The sequence below is a fragment of the Crotalus tigris genome, unplaced genomic scaffold, assembly GCF_016545835.1.
Source record: "Crotalus tigris isolate CLP2741 ecotype Arizona unplaced genomic scaffold, ASM1654583v1 scf7180000017881.257975618366:2651188, whole genome shotgun sequence".
Classification (NCBI taxonomy): domain Eukaryota; kingdom Metazoa; phylum Chordata; class Lepidosauria; order Squamata; family Viperidae; genus Crotalus; species Crotalus tigris.
Window position 1 is genome coordinate 1,855,779 of NW_024096698.1, and position 17,644 is coordinate 1,873,422.

General features: G+C 38.1%; 2 protein-coding genes across 4 annotated transcripts in view; one reads left to right on the plus strand and one right to left on the minus strand.

Annotated features, from left to right (window-relative positions):
- Positions 1 to 1,156: 1,156 nt before the first annotated feature.
- Positions 1,157 to 7,294, minus strand: PFDN4 (prefoldin subunit 4). Of its 3 annotated transcripts, none has more exons than XM_039343933.1 (4): positions 7,157 to 7,294; positions 3,654 to 3,761; positions 2,423 to 2,563; positions 1,157 to 1,513 (listed from the first exon to the last, which is right to left on the minus strand). In XM_039343933.1, the coding sequence occupies exons 1-4, from the start codon at positions 7,178 to 7,180 to the stop codon at positions 1,382 to 1,384; spliced, it is 405 nt and encodes a 134-aa protein (XP_039199867.1). In that variant the 5' UTR covers positions 7,181 to 7,294; the 3' UTR covers positions 1,157 to 1,381. The 3 variants fall into 3 exon arrangements, with proteins under 3 accessions (XP_039199867.1, XP_039199868.1, XP_039199869.1); XM_039343934.1 differs by lacking the exon at positions 7,157 to 7,294 and adding an exon at positions 6,949 to 7,099; XM_039343935.1 differs by lacking the exon at positions 7,157 to 7,294 and adding an exon at positions 3,851 to 3,962.
- Positions 7,295 to 7,310: 16 nt separating this feature from the next.
- LOC120308207 (1,25-dihydroxyvitamin D(3) 24-hydroxylase, mitochondrial) overlaps positions 7,311 to 17,644 on the plus strand; it is a 40,511-nt gene continuing 30,177 nt past the window's right edge. The window contains exon 1 of the mRNA XM_039343930.1: positions 7,311 to 7,429. Within this exon, the coding sequence (XP_039199864.1) occupies positions 7,424 to 7,429 (6 nt within the window). The 5' untranslated portion in view covers positions 7,311 to 7,423. The remainder of the gene's footprint in view (positions 7,430 to 17,644) is intronic.

Genomic DNA, 17,644 nt, shown 5'->3' on the forward strand with positions numbered 1-17,644 from the left:
AAAATCAACAGGATTTTATAAAGAACAGACTCCATTAGATAAAATTTTGTTAAAAATAAATGAGAATTTGATTAAGAAACTCTATAAATTACTTTTAAACTGGAAGATGGAAGAAGAACAAGTGAAAGAAACAATGATAGTATGGGCAAAGAACTTTGGATATTCTATCGATTTGTTGGAAGACTGGCAAAAACTTTGGGATAAAAATATTAAGCTTACAAAAGCGGTAGCATATAAAGAAAACTTATATAAGATGTTTTACAGATGGCATGATACCAGTTCGCTTAGCGAAAATGTTTAAAAATGTTTCAGATACTTGCTGGAAATGTAAACAACAGCCAGGCACTTATTATCATGCCTGGTGGATATGCCCTAATGCTAAGAAATACTGGTCTAAGATTCATAGATGGTTGGAAAAGATGATGAAAATACAGATAGAATTTAAACCGGAATTGTTTTTGTTAGGAATATTAAGACATAATTATGGTAAAGAGAATGATTATTTGATACTGCATGTTTTAACAACTGTGAGGATAATATTTGCCCAATTTTGGAAAAATGAGAATCTACCATCTGACCAGGTTATAATTACTAAAATGTTAGAGTGTGCAGAAATGGATAGATTAACATTGGAGATGAAAGAAAAAGATGACTCAGTTTATTTTAAAACTTGGGAAAAATGTTATCAATGGTTAGAGACGCGTTAGAATCTGAAAAGGACTTAATATTTTAGAATAGATGATTGATTTTTAACCGAGTTATAATTTATAGGTTGATAACATCTTTATTTTTAGTGATTTAGTGATTTTTATCCATTAATGTTGATAGTCATGACTTTTTGAGATTTTATTATTCATGTTTATTTAAATAGATGAATTTATTTATTAATTGTTAGCAATATGGCTATAGTTAAGCTTATTTTAAAAATGGTTGAGTATGATATTTACTCATTATTATGATCCGGACGGTAGCTTGTTTGTTAAAATATGTGATTGTACCTATCCTTATTTTATCCTAAATCTCCTATTCCCTTCCCCCCATCTTCTTCCCTTACCATACCCATATTGTTCCTATTTTTTCCTTATGCATATAAACTCAATATTTTTTTTAAATGTGTTTTTTCTAAAATGTACATATAATAGGCATGAAAAGAGAATATTTCTGTGAGCTTTATTACTTTTTTCAGTAAACTTTTAAGCACCCACCTTTAATAACACACCAGAGAATTTGGACAAGTTTGTTTAAACATATAAATAAGAATGTATGTAATTAAATACATGAAATAAAAATGAAATTTAAAGAAAAGTGGGGTTTCTCAAAAAAATTACCATGAAGCAAAAATAATTAATACAAAAACATCCAATACTATTTCTATTCCTATTTAATTATCGTCTGCCTCGAGATTTATATTGTTGCCGAACTTTGCATAAAGCTGGACTTTAAGATCTGATAATACTCTTTGGATGGATTCCACTTGCGCTTCCAAAGTTCCAATTTCTTCCTGTAAGTTTTTCTGGCAAAGAAAAAAAAATGGAAAAATGTTAAGTAAAGATTTCAAGGAAACATTTTCCTTCCAAACATTCATCTATTACAGCAAAATCAACAAAGATTTTGTGTCACCTTAAAGATTAGCATATTTGTTAACAGCTAAAACAACTTTTTTTCCCTTTATTGATTAGACTTCTGATTCAGAAGATCACAAGTTATAGACAGTTCTTAAAAATATGAACCCATCAGACTACCTTATCTGCACATTTAAAAATGTTTCACCCAACTCAAAGATTTTACGTATATTATTATTTTAACCATGGGTGTTTTAATGTTACTCTAGCATGACTGCTTTATCTGGACAACACTATGCATGAATTACTATGTGGACCAGAAAACAACCATTAGAATGGAATATGGAGCATTAATAATTCAAAACTTGAAAAAGTGGTGCACCAAAGTTAAATATTGTCACTCTACATATTCAGCACATATGTTAAACCTATTTTGAGATTGAAAGAAACAGAAGATGGTGTTAACGTTGCCAGGAAAAAAATATATAGATAACGCTGATTATACTATTTTAGTGGCTGGAAAGAACAATCTTTTGTTGAGGTTGAAAAATAAGTGTGCAAAAACCAATCTTATGCTCAGTATCAGAGAACATCATGTTGACGACAAAGATACACATTGCCAAGTCATGATTTTCATAGCTGTGAAAGTTGGCAATCAGAAAGACTGAACAAAAATAACAAATCAATGTCTTTCAACTGTGATGCTGAGAAATTGTTGAGAGCAAGAAAAACTAGTGATTCATTTCTAGATACAATAGAAGAAAGACTACCTGAGAAAATATTTGCCAATTTTCCCCCCATCTTTTCTTGCTGCAATATCTTAAAAGAGCCACAGAAGTAGTACAAGGAACAGAACATACCTTTGCCTCCTCCAACATCTCTTCTGTTTCATCTTGGGGGTGACTAATGAAGACATCTCCAATTTGATACGGTATCAATAATGAATCATTGTCAAGCACCATGATGTCATCACAAGCATCTTGCAGGTTCTGGAGCTGTTTCTGTGTTTAAGAAATCAAGTTATTTTTCTACCGATTTATCCATCATTATGATATGGATTGTAATTCAACTTAGGATAAACTATGATATGTTCATACACAAACACACATGTATGTATGTATGTAATTCTAAACTAGCTGTGACTATCTAAGAAACAGCTTTGGGACAAAATGCAAAAGAGTAGAACCAGCTAGCCCAGGGGTGTCAAACTGCCAGCCCACGGGTCAGATGCATCATAGCAAAACTGCGTCCACCCCATTGCCGGCAATGGCAAAAAAGTCACAATACATCGCAACACGTCACGTGATGTTGCGAGTTTGACACCCCTGAGTTAGCCATACCAGGTATCTTTCAACACTGAAAAAGATAAATTTAAGTGACTAAAATTCAGTGACATGTTTTAATAGCATGTGAACTGTCAATGTGATTCTTCAAGGTGAGTTGATTTAAACTGATTTTGAAACACCCAATCTCATGAATCAATTTGGTAACTTGATTGCTTTTTATTTCCACACATTCATAATAGGTTTGACAAAATCCTTACTTAGATTTAAAATGCTCTCTTAACTACATGGGTGGGTGGGTGGCTCATCCTTAGAAAAAATCTTCAATGTTCAGAGAGATGTAGAATATGACAGCTAGAATACTAAAAGTGTCTCTCTCTCTGTCTTGCAGGGAAAAACTAAAATATGGTTATGTTTAATTTTGTGGAAAAAAAATGAATTACTATCTTGAGATTATAATTAATTACATTTGTATACCATTCAACTCCCAGCAATTCTGAAAACATTTGTGGCCAATTTGACGCCACATCAAACTTTACCCAACATAATTTGCCAAAAGGAAAAATATACGCCAATAATATTATAACCTGGTAGAAGAAATATTTCTGCAGCAAATTTCTTCCCATTCTGCTGAATCAGTAAGAGAAACCTGTGCTTTTACTATTTGTACCATTACCATTTCTCCTAAATACCACTGGCATTCAAATGAAGCATAAGTTTGGATTGTAGCAAACATATTTTTGCCAATTACCTTACAGAAAAATTTATTGAGTTTGATATGATTTGGGAACTGTCTGATTTCAGTTACCTTCTTATCGTCTATTTCTTCTTTTAGTTCTGAAATTCTACTGGTGTTTCTAGCAAACTTGTTGATTTTCTGCTGATCTTCAAAAGTAACATTAACATCTTCTGCTGCCTATACAAAAACAAAAAAAGCTTCTCAAATATATTGCGTGTGAACAATAATCCACTTTTTTCAGTTAAATTAGGTTACCTTATACACACCATTATTTCAGCTTGTCAGAGAATAATCAGGTTATGTTCTAAGGCAGGAAGTGATTACATATTCAATAAGGACAAGATGTTGACAGAATGAAAGTATAACATTGACAGACAAGGTGTAAAGGGAGAGTATAAGGAAAAGTCCTTAGGATATTTGCATACACAATTGTAACCATAGGAAACACCTGAGATCATAAACAAAATAAGTCATAGTGGCCTGATTCACATATAGCATTAAGCTAGGGCATATTTAGTGATGGTTTGCTGACCAAACCAAACTAGTTAAGTCTGCATATAATGCTAAATTCAACGGATGTTTCAGATGACAATAAAAGGCAAGCAAATATCATTATGGCTTAATGTTATCATGCTATAGTTGAACTATATCAATATTTTAAATTGGTGTGGCATGGGGATAGAGGGGACAGGACAAACTAATGAACAAACCGAATTGTATGTCCATAAAAATAGAAAATGCACAATAAATCAACTGCAATAGAAAAATAATCACAGTTCCTTAATCTCACAACACATCGACAGACTCAATTACGTTTTCAAGTGGAAAACAGTCAGCATTCCAGACCAAACTAAATCTAAAAACACTAGGGAATTCCTGGATATTTGGCAGACAAATCGGCCATCAGTAGACACATAGAAATAAAGCATATTTACATGTCGGTCAAAAGAGACAACAAAAAGCTAAGAAGGAAACAAAAAAAGACCAGAACATATCACCTCCAAAAGCAGCATTCAGATAAGCAAGCATTAACATCATACAAACAATTAAGCAAAAAACAATATCCTAATCAAGGAACTCCCAAGGAGAAAACCATACACACCCCATTACTGGAATAGCAAGCTATTGTATATATCAAAGAAAAACCTCCCTTTACTACCACTGATAATGTTAACTAGGCAGGTAAAACAAGCTAGCAACCAAACTCAGAGAGAGCACCAAGAACTCCACAAAATATTCTACTACTCAGAAAAATAAAGCAATCAAATAAAAAGGGCAGAAGAAAAGGATAGAATGGAAGAATAAACCAGTTTTCTCAGCCAATAATTTGGAGCAAAGAAAAGTAATCCCAAGATTAGCATCAAACTCATGCAGTCTAGTAAGACAATCTAATGCATATTTCTTCAACCTAATGCTCTCTTTTGAACTACAAATATTGTTTTATATACTATGCTATCTGGATGGTAAAAAAGTTATGCATTGATTGCCATTTGCTTATTGCACAGCAGTTTGGCTGAACCTGGCCTTGAATACTGATTTAAAAGTTTTATAAAATCATTTCGTTTTACTGAAGAAAAACAGTTTTTCCCAATAAAACTAAGCAAATAACTAAAAAGTTAGTAGGGGAATACATGAAAACTTATATTCCCCTTGTATGCTTTTGATTTTAAAGCATAATTTAACCACCCACCTAGGACAAAGGATTTAGGAGCAAACCAATTCTTAACGAATCTCTGCCTACTCACCTAATGAGCTTATTCAGATTAGGTGAGGAATGACCATCCTGGAGGACATATAGGGTTCCCCTAATCAAACTGCTCAGTCTGAAGAAACTACTTGGATAAGCAGTGAAACTTTTCAAAGCAAAAGAAAATAACTCCAGTTGCCACGATGTAACTCTACCTGGACTGAGAATCATCAACATATTTTTAAAGCAAGATTCTATTCTCTGCCCCTAAAGTCACAGCTGAACATTTAATTATATTATTATTTATAACAAGTTGCAAAGTAAAATGACAACTTATCTCAGCACAACCAAATATCTGGGTTTGATCGTTTATATATTTAAAGGTAATATTTTTGCACAACAATCATAACTTATTCTTAAAACCAGATTAATAAAATACATTCAGCCAACACAGGCTATTTTGAAGTATGTTTAAATCCAAAGCAAGAAACACTAGATAGAAAATACACAAAGTAACACTTTCTAAGCATGCGGTTAACAAAAGGGTAAAGTCTCCTAATCTGAGGTTCTGTTGAAAAAGTGTTGGCGAATGAATTCATCCTAGTAAGTTTATGTTCATATCCTGGAAAGCTTTTTTGGTAGGGAGTAATTCGTAATTGCTTTATTCCCAGTTGTGGGGGTTTTTTTGTTTTTGTTTTATCTTCCAATAGAAGAGAATATTCATATATGTTTCAGCTGTGGAATCCTTGGTGCTCTCTGAGCTTGGTTGTGAACAAGGCTTGTTCTATTTATTTTTTTTATCTTACATTTTTAAAAAAACAATTCAAGGTAATGTACATACCGGATGTCCTATTTTTCCCACAAGAACTTAGAGAAATTGACTGGCCCAAAGTCACTCAACTAGCTTTATTCCTAAGGCAAAACTAGAACTCAGTTTCCCTGTTTCCAGCCCAACATTTGAACCACTACCCCAATGGTTTTCAGTTGTGAGTCACAACAGTGCACAATCGCATCAGTGGCAAAGCTTGCATCCAGCATTGCAAGGAGCTTACTAAGAGCACTGACTAGGTCCCCCAATGCTTGACTTCCAAGCGTCAGCCAAGTGCTACTACTTACTGAGGTGCACATGGGGGAGGAATGCCGTAGCTCACTTAAGTCTACATCATAGAAGACTGTGACATTTGAAAAGGTGGAGACTGCATGCATTCCCAAACTAAGGAAAAATGAAATCTCTTTTCAGTTGAGCTGGCCGTCTTGACATTTCCCAGACTAATTTATTTGTTGGGGACCAGGGAATGGTTTATCGTGCCTTTTTCCTGAAAACTTTTCCATCCACTCAGCCTAGGACTACCTTGTGGTCTCCACTCCCTGTCCCAGATGAGCCTGGTTCAGCCAGCAATCAGAATCACGTGACGCTTCAGATACCGAAGACTTACAACTACCAGCAGCCCCTCAGCTTGAGCTGTACGGCGCCCTCTGCAGGCGCAAAGCAGGATATACAGGATTTACGCCCCAAATGAGGCCCCGCCTCCGCGCTGCCCAATATCGCATCCGTCAAACGCGGAGGGCGCCAGGTTGGGAATAGGGGCTGCTTTACCGGACGCTACGCTCGTTTCAGGATGTTCCAGGGCAAAAACTGGGGTTCCCCCCTTCCCCATAATAGCCCTTTCAACGCGCCTCCATCTCGGGCAGATCACGCCGCTCACGGCCTCCGCCTGTCCGGGCCTAAGGCCTCCCTTCCGGACGCTCTCCGGCCTCCTCCCGCTCCTCAAGTTCCACTGAGGAAAACGCCGGCGAAAGCATCACCGGGAGGGGGGGAGGTAAGCCAGTAGAACAGCCGCCAGTCCACCCGACTTCGCTCTCCTGCCCGCCCCAGCCCGCTCACCGCTTTCTTCATGGTGGCCGCCATGTTGTGGACTAAACCACCAACTCCTTCTCGATGGGGAGGTTTCTCATTTGGCTGAGGCTCTCATTTTTTTGTCCTTCGGGTGTTCGTCGGAGTCGCAGTGAAAGGAAGCGGCTTCAGCGTTCAGTTTGAGGAAAGACGCAACTTCGAAGACGGTGGGCTATCAACTCCCCTCACCTCAGTGAGAGTTGGTATGGCCCAAAAGCAGGATAGAGGAGGAGGACGGACAACAGCGGGAGGTAGAAAATGTTGGTAGGTTGTGATGCTGGCGAGAACCGGCAGATGGCGCAGAGTCCTTGTTAATAATGCGGTAGCTGGCAGAGGAGAAGGGGGGGACTTTTTTATTTTGCAAGCTAGAATAAAGGGAAATTCTTCTTCCAGTCAAGTGCACGCAGCACATCAGCACATCCCTGCAGCTGCCATTTATTTACTTACCTGCTTATTTGATTTTTAGTTCTCCCTTATTGCTTTATTACTTTATTAAGTAACTCAAGGTCAGGGGTCTTCAAACTTGGCTCTTTTATGACTTGTGGACTTCAACTCCCAGAATTCCTCAGCTGAGGAATTCTGGGAGTTGAAGTCCACAAGTCATAAAAGGGCCAAATTTGAAGACTCCTGCTCAAGGTGGTGAACACTCCTTCCTCCTCTTTTTCCCCACAACAGTCTTGTTTGATGGGTTGAAAGAGAGCACCTTGGAATGATTTAATTTGTTTTACCAATAAAGGAGAATGTTTGCAACTCAGGGTTGAAATGGGGAGCCCTAGGTGCTCTCTAAGCTTGGTGGTTTTCTTATAGCCGTTTCATTACCCAACTAGGTAACCTCATCGGTGCTAGGAGTGGGATTTGATCTCAGTTGAGGGAGCAGCTGAATGAGGTTTGCTTTTTCCACTCCTTACTAGTACTGATGATGTTATCTAGTTTGGGTAATGAAATGTCTGCAACAAACAACCAAGCTCAGAGACCACTAAGGACTCCTTAATTTTTTTTATGGCATTTTCTAGTAGGCCAGCATATTTAGACTGCCCAAGTTTGGTAACTTTGGATTTCTGGGTTGTCATCTCTCTCTTTCTCTCCCCTCCCTCTCTTTCTCTCTCTCCCTCTCTTTTGGCTTTCCAGCCTAGGCTGCAACTCAGTTTTCCTCCTAGTCTGTCTCTGGAATGTAACCAGGTGTGATCCTGCTTAGATTTTTCAGATCAGCCATACCTTCAGTTAAGACCATGATCAGATGTTGACCAGTGGCTGAAGTACAGGACATAGCAGTCCCAATGATGGTAGATGTTACTGTGTTGAAAAGTAAGCCATTGTTCCTTAAGATGGCATGGGAGGAAAGTATTATCTCCCCTTTTCTCATATTTTAGTCAGAAAACCTCCAGCTTTCATATATTAAAGGCAAAAGACTCTTTCCTTTGAGACCTAAGTAAAATTTGGCACTTGTCTTGATAAAAATTGATTTATGAGTTGCACATAAGAAAAAAAAACAGTGTTACCTTTTGAGAACATTAGTAAAAAAAAATGCTGTTTTGCAACATGTCCTTTTCACTGATTTTTATTTTCTCCCTAAACTATAGGGGAGAAATCAAGGCAACTTGTGGGAATTATTTTTACATGTGGGAGAGGGCTTTTCCAGTCATTAGGATACAGAGCCTTTGGGAAGGGATAATGCAATGATAAAATAAAATAACACAACTTCTAGTGTCAAGGGTGTTGCACAGATTTGTTTCCTGTATCAGAATGAAATGGTAATAATTTTAAAACTTCCTGGACTTGACACCACTAATTTTGCAAAAGATTTGGAATGATATTTATTTTACGGGATACCTCTATGACTCTTAAGTCCTTGGCTAACATCTGAATCATAGGAGTCAACACCCAGTCAATTAGATTGTGATATCCATTTGAATTGGATAGAATAATCATAATATAAAGTCAAATGGTAAGTTTTCTAAGGGTAACTTCCAAACATATAAGTAGACAGGTGGGATATTAATAACCTCTCAGCGCTTATTGAACTATTAATCACCAGGGGAAAGTAGGGTATAGATAGGTAAGGATGTATTCTGTCTAAAAGTCTGCTAATCTCAGATTACTTCCTTCTGTTTTTCTTCCCAGGTACAAACATGTACAAAGAACATGTTTTGTTGACTTTCCTCTGTAGGATGCAATTAGCTTGATGCTAATGTAGCCTATCCCTATAATATGCATGTGTTTCCTGTAAATGAATCCCTTTTCTCTTATAGTTATACAACTTTCATCATTATTCATTAATCGGGTGAGTTCTTATGCACACATGTACACACACAGAATGCTTCAACCAATCCCAATCTTCTTCTTACTTAGGCCTTCAAAATCCTTAAGAGTTTTTAAACTTGTTTGGTCTGCGTATATTTTAATGAACTGAAATTGAGATTTGGACATTGACATCTATGGGGTCTTCAGGGGACAAAGAGCAAAATGAATATAACAAGTTTTGCCTTACATGTGCTGTCACAATGTACATTTATACACAACAGGAGGAGTTTGCCTCCTGTTGTGATGCATGCTTCCTCATTCTGCTGAAACACTGATTCTATAGATGCTTTTTGAAGGAGAACACATAATTCATCACTATTCTGTTCCTAACGTAGAAGGTAACTTGAGGGACATAAATAATGAGTGCAACAACCTTAATTGGCTAATGCAGTAGTTCCTCAAAAAAAAAACCAATGAGTGCAAATAGAGCTTTTTGCCTTGTGGGCAAATAGGTTTCCCAGAGTGACTGACTATATTCTGTTATTCTTGCCTTTTAAATAATAATAATAATCACAACAACAATAATAGAATAATTCAAACACTATTTAAAGGCTTTCTGTCTGATGTCATACAAGCATATTTTAATTGCTTTCCTCTATATCAGGGGTGTCAAACTCAATATCACATGATGTGTCGCGACGTATCATGACTTTTTTTTCCATTGCCAGCAATGGGGTGAGCGCAGTTTTGCCATGACACATCCGACCCGTGGGCCAGCAGTTTGACACCCCTGATCTTCATTCCCTCATCTCATCCCATGGCCACACCCAATTTACTTTGGGCTCAGAAGCTAAACAGGATGAGAGGTGAAGGGATGGCCTTGGAGGGAAGACCATCAAAAAAATCCCAGGGCTGCATAATTTACATTAAATAAATTGGGAAAATCTGAGAAGTCTGACGTTACCAGTTGCCCCAAAATCTTATAGCTTTATTTTTTTGTGTCCATTACTATTTCTCAATGTAATTTCTTAAATAGCAACTTTTTAATGCAGTAATACAAACCATGTTGAAAGGGAGGAGGAAAAGAAGCACAAATGTTTTATTTAAAAGTGAAGTTATTCTGTAGTAATAATACTTTTCTTTGTTGCTAAAGTGGAGCTGTTAGGTTACTGTTTCTGTTCAGGACACCTGGCTGCAATGAGGTATATGTGAAAGAAATAATTGATTGTGAGAAAACTTTGGCCTAGCATTTCTAGTTAGGCGGCATGTATAAAAATGCAAGGCAGTGACATGAAACAGCAAGCAGTAGTCACCTTCCTCTACTTCTTTTCCATGTCTACATGAATAAAATGCCAAGCCTGGATCATTAAAAGGGAAAGAAGAATTAAACAGAAGAGGGGCCAAGTATGTCCCCTGAATGATTATGAAAACTCATGGGCTCCAGGGGAAGATCTGTAGGGGAACAGCAAACAGCTGGGTGATTGGAGAGCTAGGCCAAGCTGGAGTGTTTATTGGTGGCTTTTGGCCCAAGGATGATGAAATCAGTTACACAACAGCAGCAGATCAGCAATAGCCAAAAGTATGAGCCACTTCTATGAAGAGCCTCTGGATGGCCTAAGCCAGGGGTGGGGAACCTTGGCTCTTTTATGACTTATGGACTTCAACTCCCAGAATTCCTGAGCCAGCCAGGAATTCTGGGAGTTGAAGTCCACAAGTCATAAAAGAGCCAGGGTTCCCCACCCCTGGCCTAAGCTAAGGAACATCATCCTCATTTTTTCCAGATAGTGATTATATTGCAGATGGGCCAAGGATTCTGAGGGCCACACTAAACATGACATCTGTTGAGTGAGTGTGATTATATTGTACATAAATTTATTCTGTATGGATGTTATTATATAACAGAAGCCAAGATCAAGTCCAAGTATCAGTAGCTGCCCTTAAAATGCAACTAAGAGAATGAAAGACAATGTTAGCCTTCTCCAATAGTTTTGTAAAAGCTGTATGTATTGCCATTTTGACTGTAGTTTAAGAAGGACCTTCTAGGCATCATCCCAGCAGCTGGCAACTTTTAGCCAACTTTGTCTCACCTAAGAAAAAATAAACCTAATTAGTACTTGAATGGGACAGTTTCAGAAAATCCTGTAGTTATAGGCTAGAATGGGAAGGTTTTTTTAAAAAAAAATTAGCTTGCAAGGTTATATGATTGTATGGGTGGTTCGGTGGCTCAGCTGCTAAAACTCTGGGTTTGTCAGCTGGAAAGCCGATAGCCCAGGTTCAAGAGCTGAGTGCCACCCAATGGGGTGAGCTCCCGTCCTCACCCAGCTCCTATCAACCTAGCAATTTGAAAGCATGCAAATGCGAGTAGATTAATAGGTACATTTGGGAAGGTAACAGCCGTTCATGACATCATGCTAACCACATAACCATGGAAACATCTTTGGACAGTGCTGGCTCAGTGGCCTTGAAACGGAGATGAGCACCATCCCCTATAGTTAGCAATGACTAGCGGAGTAAAATCCGCAGGGACTTCTTTACTTTAACTTTTTAAATGATTTATATAGCAGTGATGGCAAACCTTTTAGAGACCGAGTGCCCAAACTGCAACCCCATACCCACTTATGTATCATTGGGTGCCGGGTGGGCGTGGCCCATTGGGTGGACGTGGCCCATTGGGTGGACGTGGCTGCAGTGGTAATGGCAGACTGGGTGGGACTAAATAGTTCAATCAATCAATCCCAACTTTGCAAGATCTTTTTTTTTCTGTGAGAAGTTGAAATTGATTGAACCTTTTTTTTTTTGCACACGGCGGCGGAGGCCTAAAGCGAAAAGGTTTAAAAAACTCAGCTGAAGGCCTAGGACTGGGGCGATGGCATTCGTGCCCACAGAGAGGTCTCTGCGTACCATCTGTGGCACGCATGCCATAGGTTCGCCACCATAGGTATATAGTTTTATTGCATTTTTTAAATAATAATAATATAGGAAAACAAGAGATTAATATAAGTACCTCCCAACTAATTAATTTTAATTATAATACCTAAGCAAAAAGAAAATATGCCAAAAAGGGAAAGGCCTAAATAATTAACTACTAAATTCATATGAATTACCTACCGTATTTTCCGGCGTATAAGGCGACCTGGTGTATAAGACGACCCCCGACTTCAACGCCGAGTTGCATGCCTAGAAAGTCATCTTATACGCCAGAAACTACCGTAATTTCTGGCATATAAGACGACTCAGTGTATAAGACGACCCCCGACTTCGGCACCGATTTCAACGCTTTAGAAAGTCGTCTTATACACCGGAAAGTACAGTAAATAGGTCACATTTTCCTATAACAACGATCTATGCCAAAGAGAAACATACTGTGTCACTTTTGATTAATAGAAAACAAATAGCCTTTTCATGAGTAAGTTACACATTTCTTGAATCCAGTTGTTTATATTCAGGATAATGGCCCTTTTCCAGTCACTCTCAGCTATTCCAGAACAAGGCTGGGGCAGACTACATCTGTACCAAGGAAGGTCCTTGGACATGAAGTCACTGAGTTGAAATTGACTTGAAGCTTGAGAGCCATCTCCTCCATAAAGACTCTCTCTGTGTGTTCAACTCATGAACCCAAATATCTTCCTTAAGCTAGCCTTGGATCAACCGTCTTTAGCTTGGACCCCTCCAGATGGGCTGCGATTGGAACTCCCCAAAAACATAGCCAGCCTGTCGCCTGGATATTCTAGGAACTATACTTCCAAATCAAGTGAACAATATCTATTTCATAAAGGCGATGTTGATAATGGTTTGTTGTTTTTTTTAAATTAAGCTTCTGAAAGTATTCAGTTTCCCACTTCAAATTCCCCAGCCTCGGGCCTTTTGACTGCTTCCTCTTCTCAGAAAGGGATTCTGTCAGAGGTCCAGCAATTTTTAGAGATGAATAAGCATTACTATATCTAGATCATTTTTTTGTTGTTGTTTCTTAACCAGGTGGGTGGATGTTGGCAGGGACAGCTGTGCAATTCTTTCACATGCACAGAGAGGATTTGCAATGGTATGCAATATATTGCTGAGTCTTGTTTGGTTTATTTTTCTTCCCTGCCATTTAAAAGTGAAAGCTGTGTCCTTGGAGGACTAGATGAACTCAGGGAACTCAGTGGCCTATACTTGGAAACAGCTTATCACTCCAAAGCTGAATGGCTTTCTTTTTATTTTATTTTATTTTATTTTTATTTTATTTTTTCTTTTCTTTTTTTCCTTTCTTTTTCTTTTGTCCTTCCTTCCTCTCTCTCTATTTCCCCTTCTCCTCTCTTCTCCTCTCCATATAAACTTCCTAATTGGGATGCCATAAAAGATATTTTACCACTTTAAAAGCCCCAGTATAGCTATAAGTCAACATTGGTTTTGTTCATTTCCCCCCCCACACACACACACACACTAAATAAATCGCAAAAATATTCCTGGAATGTCAGTTCAAATATTACACCCTTTGGAAACATTCTGTAAAAAGATGTGTTTGGTTTGCGGTGGTCCCTACATGTGTGCTCAGGTATCACATTTTGTCCTTCGAATCCGGATTCTGTACAACCTAATAAGAAATAAGGTAATGTCTGATGTATGTGCATTTTTGGTGTGTCTTACAAACTCATGTCTACTCCCCCAATAGTAATTAAGAGTTTGTCTCAGTTTCTCCGCAGAGTCACTCTATGGGATGGGGAGATATGGGAAACCTATGACCTCCAAATATTGCCAAACTATAGCTCCTAACAACCTCCCACCAACAATGGTCTGTAATTGGAGATATAGGGAACTATTATTGGAAATTATATTATTCTATAGAAGTAGAATCACTACAGAAAAGAAATCATATCCTAGCAAGTATTTCTTATAGCTTCTAACTGGAGGCTCAGCCACCTAATGAGATAAGCATTGGGCAATAATTTATCTTGGTTATTATATACCTTCTGCCCTTTAAAGCCATTCCAAGAGGGAGAGTCATAACCAGGAAGAAAACAAAAGGAACCAGGAAGATACAAGTCAGAGAGTTTATCCAAAGAGTTTCTTTGGCAGCCTTGCACTTAATCTTTAACATCAGTCCACAAGATTGAATATACTCAACTAGTGCTTAGGGCATTGAGTTCAATGAACTATATGGCCCAAGAAAGTTAAGTGACCTTACAGAGAGATGGGGTGATAGTAGTTCTTTCAGTTTTTGTGTATTTTGTATCTGTGTGTATATGAATGATAGAGAGAGAGGACTTAAGAATCCAAAACCTTTGTTCAAACCCTTTCAAAGTAAGGAAAAGGGGAAATATCTATGGAGATTCTCATCCAGGTCATGGTTGTCCCCTTTTTCAGAAGGCAGCTGGACTTTCTTGTTTTTCTTTGAAGACATTTTGCTTCTCTTCCAAGAAGCTTCTTCAGCTCTGACTGGATGGTGGGGAATGGAAGGCAGCCACTTAGAGGTTTATCTGTGTCCTCAGGGAGTAGGGGAAATGCAAGAAGATGGATGATTACACACTGAATACTTACAAGCCAACATACCTTGGCAGAAAATGTGGAAGTGGATAATGGAAAACCATGATAGCAAAGAGATAAAGATCTGTCACACAGGGGGTGTTTGGTGCTTGAATCCCTGTCCTTTAGGGAACAGAGTAAATCAGTTAGGCTGTTGGAGTATTTTTTGGTAGCTATGAACTCTAATATTCAGTGAAACTTGGTTGGGGTGGAAAACAGCAAATGGAGAGGGGAGAACTCAGTTGGATCTCTAGAAAAGTGGCTTAGTGAAATAAATTAAAGCATTGGCTTTCCTTCAACTATCAGCTATTTTTTAAAATTAAGGCAAGACAAGATGGCTGCTCTCTATTGCTTGGCATGGTTCAACACACAGCCATTTCATGGGCTCAGCTATCAGCTGTCCAATTTTGCTGCTTAAACAAGCTTTCACTCCATCTGACTGCTGGAAAAATCTTTATAAAAACTCAAGCTTGAACCTGCTATATTCCTCCTTCCTTCCCTTTCTTTTGGCATATGTCTGCTTTTTAAAAAGAATTAGAAGTTTTGTCAGAAAAAAGGTGGCTGTTCATTTGCTCTGTCAAATCATGACACTGGATAAAAGCTTTCCATGTTATCCTGTCTTTTGCCAAAAGATATAATATTTAAAGGTGCATGTTTTGGCTTCAGTACTTGGCTTGTCTATTTCATGTATTGGCTTTCTTCTTATATCTCCTTGTTTAGTGCGTTAAACTAGATTAAAGGCCACAGCTTTCATGATATATCTAAAATACGATAATATTTGTTGCATGATCCTTGCTTCCAGCGAACATTCCAGTTTCAATACTTCTGTAATTGAATAATTGGTTCTCTTGGCTGTCCAAAGAATGATGCAATCTCCTTCAGCTCAGAGGCATCAGTCTTTTTCCAGTTGCTCTTATGCCATCTACTCCTCACATTTTTGCATTATTACAGGGAGTATCATTGAAATGACAATTCTAACTTTAATTTTGTTTGTCAAACCCTTGATAGGTTGGTCTAGGCTCTCGGTTCCTTTTTGCCTAGCAGAATTGTATGCATTCTTGTTTAAAGTAGACTCTTCAATTATTGGTTATGCCCATCCCAAATACTGTTGCTGTGTAGATCAGGTCCATTCTTCTATTTGATATCTGAAGCAGTGTTCAGATATTCTGGCAAAGATTTCATTGGACAAATTGTCGTCCTCCTGATTTAGCCCTTGATACTATTGACTACTGAGAAACCACAGCTTTTTGGAATTGGCATATTTTCTCATTTTCTGAAAAAAGATGATGAATCTCATTGTGGTTTCAAGCCAGATTATTATGATACTAACTTCATTTTATGTGTTATACTGTCTAGAATCCTTTTAATCTGATTTGAAGACTTTCCTCTAATGAAGTGGTTCCCAACCTATATGAGATCACTGCTGATTGATAAAGGTATAGCAATAGCACTTAGATTTATAAACCACTTAATAGTGCTTTACAGCTTTCTCTATGCAGTTTACAGAATCAACACATCGCCCCCAACAATCTGGGTCCTCATTTTACCACCTCAGAAGGACGGAAGGCTGAGTCAACCTTGAGCCGGTTAGGATCGAACTGCTGGCAGTTGGCAGAATTAGCCTGCAATACTTCATTCTAACCACTGTGCCACAACGACTCCTAATATAGCCTTAAAACTGGCACCCATATGTGTGTCTGTGTGCATCCTAGATAGCATACATCAATGTGGAGGACAGACAGAAAAAAAAAAACTCGGACGGATCATTCTTGCAAGATGTTCACATATTTGAAATTTCATGAAATTTTGGCCCTGTTATCCAAGGTTTTTCAAGATTTCAGGTGAGAACACCAAATTCTGAGATTTATTAAGTTCCTGAAAAGTTAACATTTAATTTCATTTTATTTAATTCATTGTCTATAAAATTGAGCTCTACCGATACCATTAGGGACTTGTATGTGCCATGGGCTAGCAGGCTATTGGTTCATGTGTTGGTCCTCCAAAGCTTTCAGTGATGACACTGAATCATGTAAAAGAAACATGCAATGTGGTACTTTCATGAGTCTTGAATCTTTGTACTTAGCTGGATTTCAGTGAACGACATGCTGCCTCTGCCAGTTCAGACATACTGCTATTATCGGTTCTTCTCTTCCAAGCAAAGTTCACCTGTTGCCAGGATTGATCCCTGGTGCAAATTACAAACTGAGTGTGACAAGCAGACCTGAACATGAATGCAGAGGTGTTCCATAGATGTGGGTGGAAAGAAACTGGCTGATACTCACCCTCCTCTTATGTAGGCCAATCTTCCATATTCATTTGAGTTAATATTGAAAAACTGAGATCCAGTCACATCTCAGGGACATTTCCCACCATAAATGTTGCCCTGGAGCTCTAAGTTCAGCAGTATCTCTAAAGACAAGCAATTATTACTAACTTATCATCTGTTTTATCACTGGCCTATCTTTCCCAACAGCACAATTATCCAAACAGAACGGCAATCTCAGCCTGTTAAGCTTGTATTATAAAAAAAAAAAAAAATCAGCAAGATAACCTCTGTCACCTTGCTTTATTTAGAGGCCTAAGAGGAGCAGCACATACTCCATTCCACTCTATTATTCAACATTTTCCAGAATGCAGATGACAGCTCTGGATCAGCTGTCTCATCACTTGCTATGTACCACTCAGTAGACGTCAGAAGCTATAGAGAGAAGATCCTCCTCCCACCTTGCCCTCACT

What these genes read in the sequence shown, in the direction of transcription:
- PFDN4 (XM_039343933.1), bottom strand. Translation starts at nt 7,180, where the DNA reads ATGGCGGCCACCATGAAGAAAGCG. An exon ending in CGGCCACCATGAAGAAAGCG is followed by an intron (nt 3,762 to 7,156) that starts GTGAGCGGGCTG and finishes GTTTTTGTATAG; the next exon opens with GCAGCAGAAGATGTTAATGT. An exon ending in AAGAAATAGACGATAAGAAG is followed by an intron (nt 2,564 to 3,653) that starts GTAACTGAAATC and finishes TCTTAAACACAG; the next exon opens with AAACAGCTCCAGAACCTGCA.